The 16,155-nt window shown below is 37.0% G+C and overlaps 1 protein-coding gene across 10 annotated transcripts in view; it reads right to left on the bottom strand.

Moving 5' to 3' along the window:
• LOC136028378 (septin-7-like) overlaps window positions 1-16,155 on the bottom strand; it is a 201,454-nt gene that overhangs the window by 67,602 nt on the left and 117,697 nt on the right. For all 10 annotated transcript variants that reach the window (XM_065706185.1, XM_065706184.1, XM_065706182.1 and 7 more), the window contains one exon: window positions 998-1,205. In XM_065706185.1, coding sequence (XP_065562257.1) covers window positions 998-1,205 — 208 coding nt within the window. The remainder of the gene's footprint in view (window positions 1-997; window positions 1,206-16,155) is intronic.

Raw genomic sequence — 16,155 nt, 5'->3', positions numbered from 1 at the left:
CATCGTCCTAGCTTACCTGGAAGTGCCTAAAGTAGCAAAACCGGGACTTTAGGTTTTCCCCCTCCAACTCCCCCCAATGTCATCAGATCCGGTCGGGATTAAAAATAAGAGCTCTAAGACACAATATCATTCCAAACATCAAATTTCATTAAGATCCAAATACCCGCTGATAAGTTAAAAATACTTCATTTTTTCTATTTTTTGCGAATTAACCGGGCCCCCACTCCCCCCCAGATGGTCAAATCAGGAAAACAACTATTTCTAATTTAATCTGGTCCGGTCCCTGATACGCTTGCCAAATTTCATCGTCCTAGCTTACCTGGAAGTGCCTAAAGTAGCAAACCGGGACCGACAGACAGACCGACAGACAGACCGACAGACCGACAGACAGACCGACAGACAGACCGACAGAATTGGCGACTGCTATATGTCACTTGGTTAATACCAAGTGCCATAAAAACTCAAAAAGAATTTTAATAACAATTGATAAATTAAAACATTTGAATTTTTATGCCGATTCCAAGCTTGTAAGTTCATTAAGTTTGATGGTATCCATAAAATACTACGAGCTTGAGAAAATTTGCCCGCTAAGGTTTTTGTCACAATTCTTAAGAAGGACTGCTCAAACACAAGACCCCTTGAATTTGAATAAGAAGTATTTTCAAAGAGTTTTAAGACATTAACAAAAACGAGAGAGCAACGAGGAAGGGACAGCCCCCCTCATATAAGACAGAATTTCTGTTCGTTTAAAGTTTTAATGTTGCTTCTTCCTTTCAGTTGAAATAAATTGTTTGTTTTTTTTTTTGTTTTTTTTTTAACTATATTAAGAAGCATTTATGTTTTTCAATATAGGTAAAGAAAAAAGGCGACTTACAAATTACTATTATTAACCGAATCACCAAATCCTGGTGTAGATTGTTTTTTTATTTTTTATCATATTAAGAAGCATTTGTTTTTTGTTTTTTTCAATACAGGTAAAAAAAAAAAGGTGACTTACCAATTACTATTATCCACTGAATCACCGAAACCTGGTGTATCTACAACAGTCAGCGTTAAATTTACTGCATTTTCCTTCAAAACTACTTTGCACTGTTCAACCTGCACTGTTTTTTTAGTTCTCAGACTTGGACCAGGATATTCTTGGGAATAAATATCAGTTAAGAACATCGAATTAATGAGTGTCGACTTCCCTAGACCCGATTCACCTGAAAAACAAAAAATAAGTTTAAAAATAATTTTGTTTTATTACAGGAACTGGCACGGAATACGACAAACATTTGTTACCGAGGATACACATTTCCATTACCACCCCTTTGTGTGTGAAATGGACTGTGATCAGGGTCGTATCCAGGAACTTAGTTCAGGGGGGAGGGGTGTAGACAATCAAGGGAGGAGAGGGTAAACAAGAAAGGCTATTGATTATCAAGATTTAACATTTTTTACATGTATTTTTGCTACTTTTATACGAATCGGACATTTTTTGGGGGAGGGGTCAAGCCCCTCCCCCCACTGCATACGACCATGAATGTGACCCTTAGAAGAAGAACAAAATAGTCAAATTATTTTACAGTTTAGGGAAAGATTCAAGATAATAAAAAGCTTACACAAAAATAATTATGTTAAAAAGCAAAAGATAAACTTTCGCAAAATTTCATTTTTTTTTTTTCGTCAGAAATAACTGCCCTTTTCTCTAAAACACTGTCTAAATAGGGAATCGGTTGGTTAGGCCTATTAGAAGAGATTTGATGTCAATAGCTTACTTCTATTCTTAAAACTGAAAGCTCGACAAAAGCCACTGAGAGTATGCTACTGATATAACGGGAACTAACAATGAAAATCGCCATCTAGGCTAGACCCATAAAACGACTTATTTAATAGGATTATTCTATTATGCCCAACTTCCAAAAGGCTAATAGTACTTAGATAACTTCATCAAATCTGATAGGGTCGGATATCATGTCAATCAACAAAAATCACAAACTTGTTCGTGTGGGCTGACAATTTAACTGTACAGACACAAATCAAACAATTCGTGGTAACGAACTGTAGTAAGGAGCAACCGGCTCAATAGTAACTGAACTCTAAAAAACGGAATTTTGATACAAATAGATACATCAAAAGAATCATATTTTCATACTGATTTTAAATATATAAGTTTCATCAAATTTAGTCTTTGTCATCAAAAGTTACGAGCCTGTCACGAGAGGGCTCATTCTAACAGGAATGAAAATTTCTAGTGCCCTTTTTAAGTGACAAAAAATTTGGAGGACACTTAGGCCCCCTCCCGCGCTCATTTTTTCCCAAAGTCAACGGATCCAAATTTTGAGATAGCCATTTTGTTCAGCATAGTCGAAAACCATAATTACTACGTCTTTGGGGATGACTTACTCCCCCACAGTCCCTGAGGGAGGACTTTACTCTCCCAAAGTCCCCAGGGAAGGGGCTGCAAGCTACAAACTTTGACCAGTGTTTACATACAGTAATGGTTATTGGGAAGTGTAAAGACGTTTTCAGGGGGATTTTTTTGGTTTGGGGGGGGTTGAGGGGAGAGGGCTATGTGGAAAGAGAATTTCATTGAAAAGGGCGCAGGATTTTCTAGCATTACTATACAAAAAAACAATGAAAAAATAAACATGAAAAAGTTTTTTTCAATTGAAAGCAAGGAGTAGCATTAAAACTTAAAACGAACAGAAATTACTACGCATATGAGGGATTCTTCTCCTCCTAAATGCCTCGCTCTTTATGCTAAAGTATTTTTAGTAATTTCAATTATTTATTCTACAGCCTTTCCGATTCAGGGGTCGTTCTTAAAGAATTGGGACAAAACTTAAGATTCAGTGTAAAGAGCGAGGTATTAACGAGGGTACAAACCCCCTCGTATACATAATAAAAAGTATAAGAACATAAAAGTTTGTTACGTAAGTTAATTCTTAAGTTACGTATATTTTTTACTAATACAAACGTTCATTAAAAATTTAAAGTTCTAGTTGCCTTTTTAAGTAACCGAAAAATTGGAGGGTAACTAGGCCTCTTTCCCCACAGAGGCGCCATTTGGAGGGGTCAGTGGGGAGCAAATGCCCACCCCAGATTTTCCAGGGGGCCCAAGCTTCCACCACAAAGGGCCCTTTGCCGGCTATAATAATCCATTATGTCCAACATAATCCATTCTGTTCAATTGATTTGAAATTACTGCACGCCTATTAACCAAAGAGCGTAATTACTTGACGACCCTTGGGGTAATTACGCTATTTGCTATTAATTATTGTAAACTTTGAAAGTAGGTAAGATACATAATACAATTCTCGAATTCTGTCAAATGCCCATTTCCTAGATGATTACGCGGCACGAAGTGAGTCGGGGGGCCCAAGATGGAGTTTGTGCCCACCCCAAGATTTGGTCTAAATGGCGCCTCTGCTTCCCCACCCCTTATTTCTAAAAACCGTCTGATCAAAACGAAGAGAAAGCCATTTAGCCAAAAAAAAAGAATTAATATGAAAATTTCATTTTAATAATTCATGTGCGGAGAGCCAAAATCAAACATGCATTAATTCAAAAACGTTCAGAAATTAAATGAAAAAAACTAGTTTTTTTACTGAAAGTAAGGAGCGACATTAAAACTTAAAACGAACAAAAATTACTGTGTATGAAAGGGGCTGTTCCCTTCTCAACGCCCCGCTCTTTACGCTAAAGTTTTTTACTGTTTAATAAAGTAAAATTGAGAGAAAGAGTCAAACTTTAGCGTAAAGAGCGGGGCGTTGAGAAGGGAACAGCCCCTTTCATACACGGAGTAATTTCTGTTCGTTTTAAGTTTTAATGTCGCTCCTTACTTTCAGTTAAAAAAAAACTAGTTTTTTTTATTTAATTCAAATAAAAACAGATCTATAAAAGACACATCAAGGAAAGTATAGAGAGCAAGGACGTACCCAGGATTTTTGATGGGATGGGGTTTTACAATTAATTTAAGAACACATCAAAAACTTGTTTTTATACATTTTGTTGTTTTACGAGTAGAACAAAAAAAAGTCAGAGGAGGGGGGAGGTGTTCAAATCAGGTATCCCCTCCTGGATACAGCCTTGATTGTTTTATTATTATTATCATTATAGAGGCAGAAGAGTGGACAACCATATAGATAATATACATAGTATTACACGGTAGATAGGGCCGCTTATATTGTTAAGGGGGCAAAGGAGGCAAAAACTGGCATTCCCTCGGGTAAGGAGGATAAAGGAGGCAAAACTACTCCTCTGACTGCTAATAGAAGAAATGGACTTGTTACACAAGGGCTTGGCTTTTATAATTACAACCTCTTTTTCATATAGTCAATATTAATCCAATCAAGATAATGAAATTCAACAAAATTACAAACAAAAAGAAAACTAAGAAGAAACAAAGACTCGAAAAAACAAATTGATTTATGGTTTTCATCCCTATTCTGCATTCAATGCAGCATTCATTTAAAAATATTAGAATTTTGTCTGAATCACCGATAATCGAAGTGATCAAATACCGGAAGTGGAGATATTTCAGGCACGTAATTTTCATGCCCTAGACTCGATAACCAAAGGTCTTCCTCCAACGGCAACCGCGTAGTACCAGAAGAAGAGGGCGCCCCAAGAACACCCTAGAGTGAGCTGACCGAGTTCCCAAGTTGACTTCATAAACCCCAAGACTTCGTTCCAATTCCAATGGGAGGATGTTTGGAGGGTCGCAGCGATGAGAGATGACAGACAACTCTGCGAGCCCTAAGCGTCTCTGGAGGTACAGGAGGATACAATGTATGAGGCAGAATACAATCAAACCTGACAAATTTAACTTCTTCGCCTAATAACAGCTCACACAAAAAAAGCAGTAAAAATTTGAAAACACGATAAGTTACTGACTCAAAACTCAATGAGAGCAAATACCAGAGCCAAGGGAGGTGTTCGGAGACAAGGTCTAGGGGCCCAACCCCCTGAAATCTTAAGCTATCCCAAATTTCATAGCACCCAGGCACGTACGCAGGAATTTTTTCGGGGGGGGGGCCAAACCTTTGAAACAGCAGATATAAAGTAGCACTTTTTTTATTTAGTAACTAAATAAATGCAAAAAGTATGTATATCGGAAAATACAGATGAACTTTAAGCTGTAGTATTGTAGCGGATGGGGGGAAGGAGACTGAAGCCTCAAAAGTACGTTTTAGGCTCAGGTTATGTTCATAGCGATTTAGAACCAGTAATTAATCTATTATATACCACTGAAAGGGAAATTTTAGGGTTAATAGTGCAATATGGGTGCTGTGGGAAGTAGTTCTTTTATTGCGAAAAAGTCAATTTTAATGAAAAATGGTATTTTATCCTGAAAAGCTGTAGTTTATCCTGAAAAGGGGGGATAAACGCCCTAATATCAAGGATAATTTTATTTTGCTGTGAAAAGCAAACTATCTTTACAAAAAAAATATAACAGTACAATCGCTAATTACTTCAAACAGGGTAAAAAGTTAGACAGAAAATGGGTTAATAATTGGGCAGTGACTTGACCAGATAATTGCATGCTGTAAAATCCCAAAAAAAGGCTTCACACATGTATCTAGATTCTTAATAAATATCCTACTTTTGCCAGAAATCCCAAGATTGTAATTTATTTGGGGGCACACTACAAAAAGAGAGAGGAGGGAGGTAGATAGGGGGAGGGAGATAGAGAGGAGGGAGAAATATAAAGAGAGGGAAGGCATGGGGATAGAGAGAGAGGAGGGAGGGAGGGGGAGAGAAAGAGATTAGTTGTTCTAAACTTTGCTGCCAATTTTAATATTAGACCGAGACGAACTTCAGCTACGAAATTTAAACAGTGGCATGTTTGTATTTTCCCTTCTCTACTCTCATAACTTACTAATGACATCTAAATAAACATTTCACATCCAAGATGTCTCAGAGATTATAGCAGAACCGACATGTAAACATAAGGAATTTACATTAACGGACAAGAAAGTGTATTTTCAAGACCATTAAAATAGAGAAAACTGCAAGGGATATTTGTTTTCAGCAAGATTCCAAGTTATAAAATGGCGGATTTTTTCCAACGTATCAGTCACAAAAAAAACATCAAGGATGTCTAAACATTTTTCCCAGGAATAAGAGGGGGCATAGGTTCACAAAAATGTATTTTTTTTTTCAAGAACCATGGTCCCTTGGTTACAACCCTGCGAGAGAATATCAAGCTTTGTCAAAGGCAACAATAGAAGATTTTATGGACTCACCACAAACAGCTTCAAGTCAATAGTCATATATATGTTATTTATTTAAATATTACATTTAAATTTACTTATTTTAAACATTTAGTTCTTTAAAATTTTATTCAATTATTTATAATACTAATTTATCCAAATTTATTCAAATGCAGGAACGAAAAAAATTCGAAAGATAAGAAAGCGCAAAAACAGATAAATCGTAAAATCAAGGGTGTTTAGGGGGGACGGACCCAAATCCCTTCTTCTTCACCCGGGCCTATTTCCATGTGACCCGGCCTGTTTAACGTGACTACTTGGGATACTAAAAAAATTAATAATCACCGACCACTAAAACTACGAATTAGTAAAGTAGGAAAAGACAGTAGCTCGGTAGTAGTAGACAAAAAGCTATAGTAGATAAGTACCAGCAGAAAACAAAGAAATCACATAATTTTGGGGGGATTCGCGCACAAATCTCCACTCCTTTTCCCCCGGCCTACTTCCAAGTTGCGACATGTTTGGGATACCAAGACTAGAATGTATTTACACAGTTATCTTTACACAAATTAAAATAACATAAATTTACATATTTAAATATTAACATAAATTATTATATTAAATAATTTTGTAAATTGTTATTTTTTATTATATATTGTATTATATTGTAAATTATTATTTAATAAATTATTTTTGTAATTATTTAATTACATAATATTAACATGTTAAAATAAATTAACAATTGTCAGCCCCAAAAACTTGCATTTGGTTAGAAATTTGTAAAGTATACGCCCTAAAATGCAATAAGTTTTAAATATTTGCTTTATTTTGACTCGCTGTTTCCGTTTTTTAAGCACAATTATAACTAGATTCCAACGATTGAACTTTTCCCGTAAATTTTAGCATTAGAAAACCACAGTCCGTCCGTCTTTGTGGACGGACCGTCCGTCTATAGTCCGTCAGTGGAGTGTCCGTCTTTGAAGCTCAGCCCTCAATAATTTTGACCTTGCCAAATAAGATAAGATTTACTCCAACAAAGCGGTCATTACAAGCCCAAAATGGCCAAATTCGCACTTTAGTGTCAGTACAAAATCATAAAACAAACAAAATAAAAATCATATTTTGTAAAAATTCATATTTTATTATTTTATAAAAAAAATAAAAAACAAAATAAAAATCATAACAATCAATATAACAAGTCAAACGATAAAAACTCGTAAAGTTAAAACAGGAAAAACAAATTTAAACAGAAGTCTAGCTAGCAAAAATTACAAAGTTCGCAATTGCAATATAAACACTAAAACTCTAATATAAAAGTAGAGTGAGAACGAGAAGGGGGGGGGGGTTATTGATTTAAAATTTCAACTATGTGAGGGATGAACGATCTTCTATATCTTTCAGTGGAAAATCTTAGTGGGGCAAGAAGGGAGATTTTTCTAGAAACAGAACGTGGGAGGGGCGAGTTCGTGGGGGTAAATATTCACTAGGGAAAAGAGAAGTAGTACGATGGTTATGTACGGCATTGTGGACAAAACGCAAGGAAATTTGAGCTCTCCTTCCCTTAAGGGTGGCTAAATTTGCTCTCCGAAGAAGAGAATTGTAAGGCACTTTACCCTCATTGAAGATAATTCTTAGGCACCTTTTTTGAACTGTCTCTAAAATACTTTGTATTGCTTTCTAATGCTTTCTTGAACCATGGAAGGGAAGAGAAAGGAAACTTCACAAAAGTTTTATTTTGGATAAACTTCCCCAGGACTACCTTAACCTCTTTAGAAATAAAATTTGTATAACTCATCTTATTATTATTTCATTACATGGGAACTAAGCAAATGTCACCATTGTCAGTTTAAAGGGTGCCAATTCTCAAAGATGTAGGGAGAGGCAGGGTTAGTATTAGTGGGGTTGATAGCTTTTTAATGAAGATACAAAAAAAGCTATATAAAAAATATAGTGGGGACATTTTATAGTTTTTAATTAAGATATAAAAAAGGGATATTTTTTCATATTTAAATGTGGAAGGATAATTGAGGGTCCCAACAACTCAACCTAAATGGCGTCCATGGTCAGTCTCGCTAGACGACAGAGCTGACATCTACAATGTTCTGGATAGAACATAGAAATGATGAACATTACAATGAACCGTGTATTTTATCGTGTATAATCATTACTCAAAATCGTACATATAATATAATATACGGACAGATAGCTAAATAGATTTAAAACAGATGTACAACATAAAATGAAAATCATAACAAAACTAATATTAAAGGAAGCAAAGTGAAAGACATCTAATTCTAAAGAGCAGGTAGTACCGAAATCGAATTTACTCAAATCGAGTAATTTTGACCTTAATTATCAGTACTTCACCTTTTTACAGAACTTTCTAAGTTTAAAAACTGCAAGCTAACCATAGACAATACATCAGTGATTTTTGAAATAGAATTTACCACTGATTAAAGTTACCATTACTCCATTTACTTAAAAATAAAAGCAATCTTAGGTGGCGATGATCATAAAACAACGGTGAAACAAGAGCTAAGACCTCATATGGCACTTGTGACGAGGTCGGAAGAGTCAAGAGCTCACATGGTATGAGCTCTAGCAAAATTCTAAGAATCAATAGCTTGCTTTAAAAGGAAAATCAGAGGCTTAATGACGGTCGGGATTTAAAATTAGAGCTCTGAGTCAAGAGGTCCTTCTAAATATCGAAATTCATTAAGATCCCATCACCCACTCGCAAGTTAAAAATACCTCACTTTTTCTAATTTTTCCTCTCCCTTCAGCCCCCCCCCCAATGTTCAAATCGGGGAAAACGACTTTATCAAGTCAATTTGTACAGTTCCCTGATATGCCTACCAATTTTGATCGTCCTAGCACGTCCAGAAGCAAAAAAATCGCCAAAACACTGAACCCCACCACCTAACTCCCCCAAAGAGAGCGGATCCAGTCCGGTTACATCAGTTAAGTATCTACGACATTTATAAACATTTTCCAAGATTTCTGGTTTCCCCCTCAAGCTCCCCCCAATGTCAGCATATCTAGTCAGGATTTGAAATAAGAGCTCTGAGACATGAGTTCCTTCTAAATATCAAGTTTCATTAAGATCCGGTCACCCGTTCTTAAGTTAAAATACCTCAATTTTTCGAATTTTTCCAAATTAACAACCCCCAGCTCCCCCAAAGAGAGCGCATCCATACAAATTATGTCAATCTCGTATCTATAACTTGTGCTTATTCTTCCCATCAAGGTTCATCCTGATATCTCCACTCTAAGCGTTTTCCAAGATTTCCGGTTTCCAAGATTTATGTTTCCCCCCTCCAACCCTCTACATCCCCAAATCCGTTTCAAATTGAAAATGGAGCATCTGAGACATAAGATTCTTCTATATATCAAGTTTCATTGAAATCCGATCACCCATTCGTAAGATATGTCGATTTCACGTTTTCCAAGAATTCCGGCTTCTCCGTCCAACTCCCTTCAATGTCACCGGATCTGATCAGGATTTAAAATGAGAGTTTTAAAGCACAAGATCCTTCTAGATATGAAATTTCGTTAAGATCTGATCACCCATTCGTAAGTTACAAATTTCTCATTTTTTCTAATTTTTCCGAATTACTCCCCCCCCCCACTCCACCAAAGAGAACGGATGCGGTCCGGTTATGTCAGTCACCTATCTTGGACTTGTGCTTATTCTTTCCACCTGATCTCTCCGCTTTAAGCGTTTTCCAAGATTTTCGCCCCCTCCCCCTAATGACACTGGACCCAGTCGGGATAAAAAAAAAAAAGAGATCTGGGTTTTGAGGTCCTTCTAAATATGAAATTTCATTACGATACGAAGAGCTCTGAGACATGATATCCTTCCAAACATCGCATTTCATTATGATCCAATCACTCCTTTGTAAGTTAAAAATACCTCATTTTTTTATTTTCAGAATTAACCCTCCCCCCCCAACTCTCCCAGAGAGAGTGGATCCGTCCTGGTTATGTCAATCACGTATCTAGGACTTGTGCTTAGTTTCCCCACCAAGTTTCATCCCGATCCCTCCACTCTAAGTGTTTTTCAAGATTTTAGGTTCCCCCCTCAATTCCCCCCAATGTCAAAGGATCCAGTAAAATGAGACCTCTGAGACACGATATCCTTCCAAACTTCAAATTTCATTAAGATCCGATCACTCCTTCGTAAGTCAAAAATACCTCATTTTCCTAAGTTGTTCAGAATTAACCCCCCCCCCCAACTCCCCCCAAAAAAGCGGATCCGTTCCGGCTATGTCAATCACGCATCTAGGACTTGTGCTTATTTTTCCAACTAAGTTTCATCCCGATCCCTCCACTCTAAGCGTTTTCCAAGATTTTAGGTTTTTTTCCCTCAATTCCCCCGAATGTCACCGGATCCAGTCGGGATTTAAAATAAGAGCTCTGAGAAACGATATCCTTCCAAACTTCAAATTTCATCAAGATCTGATCACTCCTTAATAAGAGAAAAATACCTCATTTTTTTCTAATTTTTCACAATTACCCCCCCCCCCCAACCTCCCCCAAGCAGAGCGGATCTGTTCCGGTTATGTCAATAACGTATCTAGGACTTCTGCTTATTTCCCCCCCCCCAAGTTTCATCCCGATCCTCCACTCTAAGCGTTTTCCAAGATTTTAAGTTCCCCCCCCCAACCAACTCCCCCCAATGTCACCGTATCTGGTCAGGATTTATAATAAGAGCTCTGAGACATGATATCCTTCCAAACATCAAATTTCATTGAGATCCTTTCGTAAGTTAAAAATACTTCATCTTTTCTATTTTTCCGAATTAACCGACCCCCTTCTCCCCCCCCCCCCCCAGATGGTCAAATCGGGAAAACGACTATTTCTAATTTAATCTGGTCCGGTCCCTAACACGCCTGCCAAGTTGCATCGTCCTAGCTGGCCTGGAAGTACCTGAAGTAGCGAAACCGGGACAGACAGACAGACAGACCGACAGACAGACAAAAAGAAAAAATATTTTTAAGTCTCAAGAATTCGACATAATTCTGAAACAAACGCTGATATGTCTTAACAAATTTGTTACTCTTGAAAACAAGTACAGGTTAGTTTTCTTGAAAAAAAATTGGTCGTGTTTTTGCATTCTTCTAATTTCCCTCGGTCTAAAACATAACTAAGGGATAAACAGTTTCAAAATATCATTTTCCAATTCCCCTTTAAGGTCTGGCTAATAATTTTATTAATTAAATTATATTTATTTTACAATTCTAATGTGTAATTATAATACATTCTAATCAATAAGCATATTAGCATAAATTGTAATTATTAATCTGAGCTGTAAAATACAATAGAAAAAGAAGAATTGGCAACAATGCCTTGGAGAACAGTTATTACTGTTTTGCCTTCCGTCTGATCAGTTAAATTTGCTATTTAAATAAAATTTATTTGGATGGTGTTCACTGTAAATATTAAAACCTACCGATACAGAAAAAAGTAAGCCCCCTCGCGATATTCTAGGACCACTGGGTCAATACGATCACCCCTGGAAAAAACAAAAAACAGGCAGCCCTGATCTTTCTTCTAGCAAAAAATACAAAATTCTATATTTTGCAGATAGGAGCTTGAAACCCCTAAAGTAAGGTTCTTTGACACGCTGAATCTGATGATGTGATTTTCATTAAGATTGTATGACTTTTAGGGGTTGCTTCCCTCTTTTTTCGAAAATAAGGCACATTTTCTTAGGCTCGTAACTTTTGATGAGTAAGAATAAATTTAATGAAACAATATATTTGAAATAAGCATAAGAATTTGATTCTTTTGATGTATATGTTGGTATCAAAATTTCGTCCTCGTTTGTAAAACGAGGACTTGGCTACCATGTCTTGCATAAAATATAAACGCAAAACATTTTATTGACATGCTTCCTTTATTATCAGTTTAAAATTAACGGTTTTCTGATAAAATAATACATGAAATCGAGGCTGTATCCAGGGGGAAGGGGTTTGACCCCCCCTGAAATATTCTCCGACGTAAAAACGTAACATAATGAATATAAGCAAATTGTTGATGCATTTTTGAAGTTTCTTTTGTAGCCACCCCCCCCCCCGGAAAAAATCCTTTTGTACCCCCCCCCCCCCCCCACCACCACCACCAAATCCTAGATACGGCCCAGCATGAGATACGCCAACGGGTGTATTCAAACTCGGGTTACAGAGGCATGTGCCCCCCACCCCAGAATGTTGAATGTTTTGCCAATTACAGTGGTGAAGGGGCAAAATACCAATGATGAAACCCATTTTTTGTTGGTTCTCCCTCTCCCGAACATTTGTTCTGTATCCAGCCTAGAATACACAATTGGTATTTTTGACCTAAAGGTGTACGTATCGGGAGGGAGTACAGAGTGAGGGCCCATTCCCTATGTCCTAACTATTCTGAATTTATGAGAAAATCTCATTCCAACTGTCAAATATCTTCTGTTATTCATATTACCCACCTCCCCTCCATAAAAGTGTAGGTACCTTTTTTGACCCTTGAGACTTTTGAAAAAAAGCGCATGTATGTTAATCATATTTCCTTTTTTCAAAAATATATCGTTTCCCTGAGGAAATTATCTGCGCTCCTTTTTTTTCTCAATATTGGAATGAGTTAGGTTCAAAGTTGTTTAAGAGATGTCATTTTCCAATGCCATTTTAAGGTCGTACTTACATACTCGTCCTGTCGTAGTACAAAACAGAAAAGAAAAACCGGACATGACAACCCTGTCTGGCATCAAATGACTTTGAGCGCAGAAGAAAAATTATTATTATTGTCTCTCTGATCAGTTGAAAATTGCCAGTTAAAAAATCGCTAGCAGGTTATTCACTTTTAATCTTGCCGTAGTCTTCCGGTTCTTTAATTTAAAATGACGCATGAGAGTGTGCTGAGAGTAATGAGTTTGAACCGGGGTTTTAAATATATTTTTTTTCTTCTTGAATCATGATTGATGAACGGAGATACGGCTCGTAAGGCGTTAACGTGTTTGATTTTCATGTCAGGAATGATAGCTGCTTTTTTCATTGATTTTTAATTGGCTGTCAATCGCCAACTTTAGGTAAGTTACCCAAGGGAACGTTCTCCCCCTAAAGGCAACAATGGAACTTTCTCTTGTTGATGAAAGGGGACTGTACCCATGAGTTTGTTTCCAGCAAGATGGGAGTGCCAAATCAGGAACCCATCCCTGGGGCCAGCCTTGCTAATGAATGACGTTTCCTGAACTCCAACAACCAGACACATAAATTTGTTAGAATGAAATATAAATTTATTCTGATCACTCTACAGCAAATCAGGATTCCTAAAAATTAATCAAACAGCATTCACCCCTGGGAAGTTTTACGACTGTATACGTCATACCAAGGAAGGAGGTCTCATATCCAGTACCCTCCCATAACGTATAAAAAATCCATTAATATGCACAATTAGTGCTAATAAAATAGTTAAAAACATATTACATTAACCCTCCCCCCATACCCCAGAAAAATAATCCTTACCTTAACAAACAAATACAAAGTAGAAACAATAGGGGAAATCTTTTCAAGACACTGGAATTAGTTCTGTGAAAATTTCGCAATTTTTCTGTGAAGAATTCGAAAAATTCACAGAACTGATTTCCACTGTCTTGAAAAGATTTTCCCTATTGTTTCTATTTTGTATTTGTTTGTTATGAAAAGGCAGTGTGGTCTTCGTCCCTATTTTCGTCTAGCCTATGGGGAGCAGTTGACCTATGATATCTTTTATTTTATTAGTCTAGGTAAAAAACATGCTAATATTAAATAACTTATTTTGTTTTAATTCTCAAAATTTAATGTAAGTTTATTTATATATATACATATTTTCTCTCTTGATCCCGTATTGTGCTGAAGACAGCCCTTGGACATAGGGCTGAAATATTTACAGAACTGATTTCCACTGCCTTGAAAAGATTTTCCCTACTGTTTCTACTTTGTATTTGTTTGTTATGGAAAGGCAGTGTGGTCTTCGTCGCTATTTTAATCCTTACCTTTAATTGGGCATGGACAAGATGACCAAACAGCTCAGGGCGACATAACTCAATCCCCAGACCCCTTAACCCTATGCGAAATCATCCACTACAGAGCTCAGCACTGTCGCTAATTGATTTTATTAATTAGTTTTTCAGGTCTCCTGCCGATAGAGAGACGGATCAAAAATGTTCAAAATTTGAAAATTTCTCTATAATCCAAATATTTTTTTTTGTGTTTATACTTTATAGCGGGGAGGGTTATAAACTACTATTTTTACTGCTAATAGTTCATCACCGCACCAACCCAAATTAGGCCAGCACAGCTGCGCAAGCTCCTCCTCCAACTCACCAGTTAAAGCTTAACTCTCCACTGCCTCTCATGAACCTCCTAATTACTTTAAATCCTTTTTCAGGACCTTTTGGGTGGCTTATTGCCTTTCATCCGTAAAACCTGGTCTAATACTTTTAGCTTTAGTTTCATAACTGTAAAAAAAAAAAAATTCAAACAAAAAAAAGTTAAAAAGGATAAGCTGAACCAGCTTTTTCGCAAATACTTATGGTTTGATATACGGTCATTCTAACAAGTACCTAACCTTAGGCAATTCCTTTGGGAAATACTAACATTCCATGCTCAATCATGGCTACAGCAATAGCTGCAACCTATTAAAGAGCTAACCCCAGTCCATAGTAATAAAAACGTGCTTTAAACAAGAGCTAAGAGCTCATATGGCACTTGTGACGAGGCGAGAAGAGCCAAGAGATCATATGGTATGAGCTCTAACAAAATTTTATGAATCAATAGATTAATTTAAAAAGGAAAATAAGAGGCTTAATGCCAGTCAGGATTTAAAATAAGAGCTCTGAGTCACGATGTCCTTCTAAATATCAAAATTCATTAAGATCCGATCACCCACTCGTAAGTTATAAATACCTAATTTTTTCTAATTTTTCCTCTCACTTTAGCCCCCCAGATGGTCGAATCTGGGAAAACGACTTTATCAAGTCAAATTGTGCAGCTCCCTGACACGCCTACCAATTTTCATCGTCCTAGCACGCCCAGAAGCACCAAACTCGCCAAATCACTGAACCCCTCCCCCCAACTCCCCCAAAGAGAGCGAATCCAGTACGATTCTGTCAATCACGTATCAAGGACATTTGTTTATTCTATCCACCAAGCTTCATCCCGATTCCTCCACTCCAAGTGTTTTTCCAAGATTTCCCCCTCCAACTCCCTCCAATGTCAAAAGATCTGGTCGGGATTTGAAATAAGAGCTCTGAGACATAAATTCCTTCTAAAAATCAAATTTCATTTAGATCCGATCATCTATTCGTAAAATAAAAATACCCCAATTTTCACGTTTTCCAAAAATTCCGGTTTCCCCCTCCAACTCCCCCCAATGTCACAGGATCAGGTCGGAATTTAAAATTAGAACTTTAAAGCACAAGATCCTTCTAAATATCAAATTTCATTAAGATCTGGTCACCCTTTCGTAAGTTACAAATACCTCAATTTTCAAAATTACCCCCCCCCAATTCCACCAAAAAGAGAGCAGATCCAGTCCGGTTATGTCAGTCACGTATCTTAGACAGGTTTCTATTCTTCCCATCCAGTTTCATCCTGATCTCACCGCTTTAAGTATTTTCTAAGATTTCCGGTCCCCCCTACTGCCCCCCCCCCCAATTACGCTTGATCCAGTTGAGATTTAAAATAAGAGATCTGAGTTACGAGGTCCTTCTAAATATGAAGTTTCATGAAGATCCGATCACTCCTTCGTAAGTAAAAAATACGTCATTTTTTCTTATTTTTCAGAATTAACCCCCCCCCCCCAATAGAGAGGATCCGTTCCAATTATGTAAATCACGTATGTAAGACTTCTGATTATTTTCCCCACCAAGTTTCATCCCGATCCCTCCAATCTAAGCGTTTTCCATGATTTTAGGTTCCCCCACCCCAAACTTCCCCCA

Source organism: Artemia franciscana, chromosome 6 (assembly GCF_032884065.1).
Source record: "Artemia franciscana chromosome 6, ASM3288406v1, whole genome shotgun sequence".
Taxonomy (NCBI): domain Eukaryota; kingdom Metazoa; phylum Arthropoda; class Branchiopoda; order Anostraca; family Artemiidae; genus Artemia; species Artemia franciscana.
The sequence above is the reverse complement of the archived record's forward strand: the minus strand, read 5'-3'. Positions and strand labels throughout refer to the sequence as shown.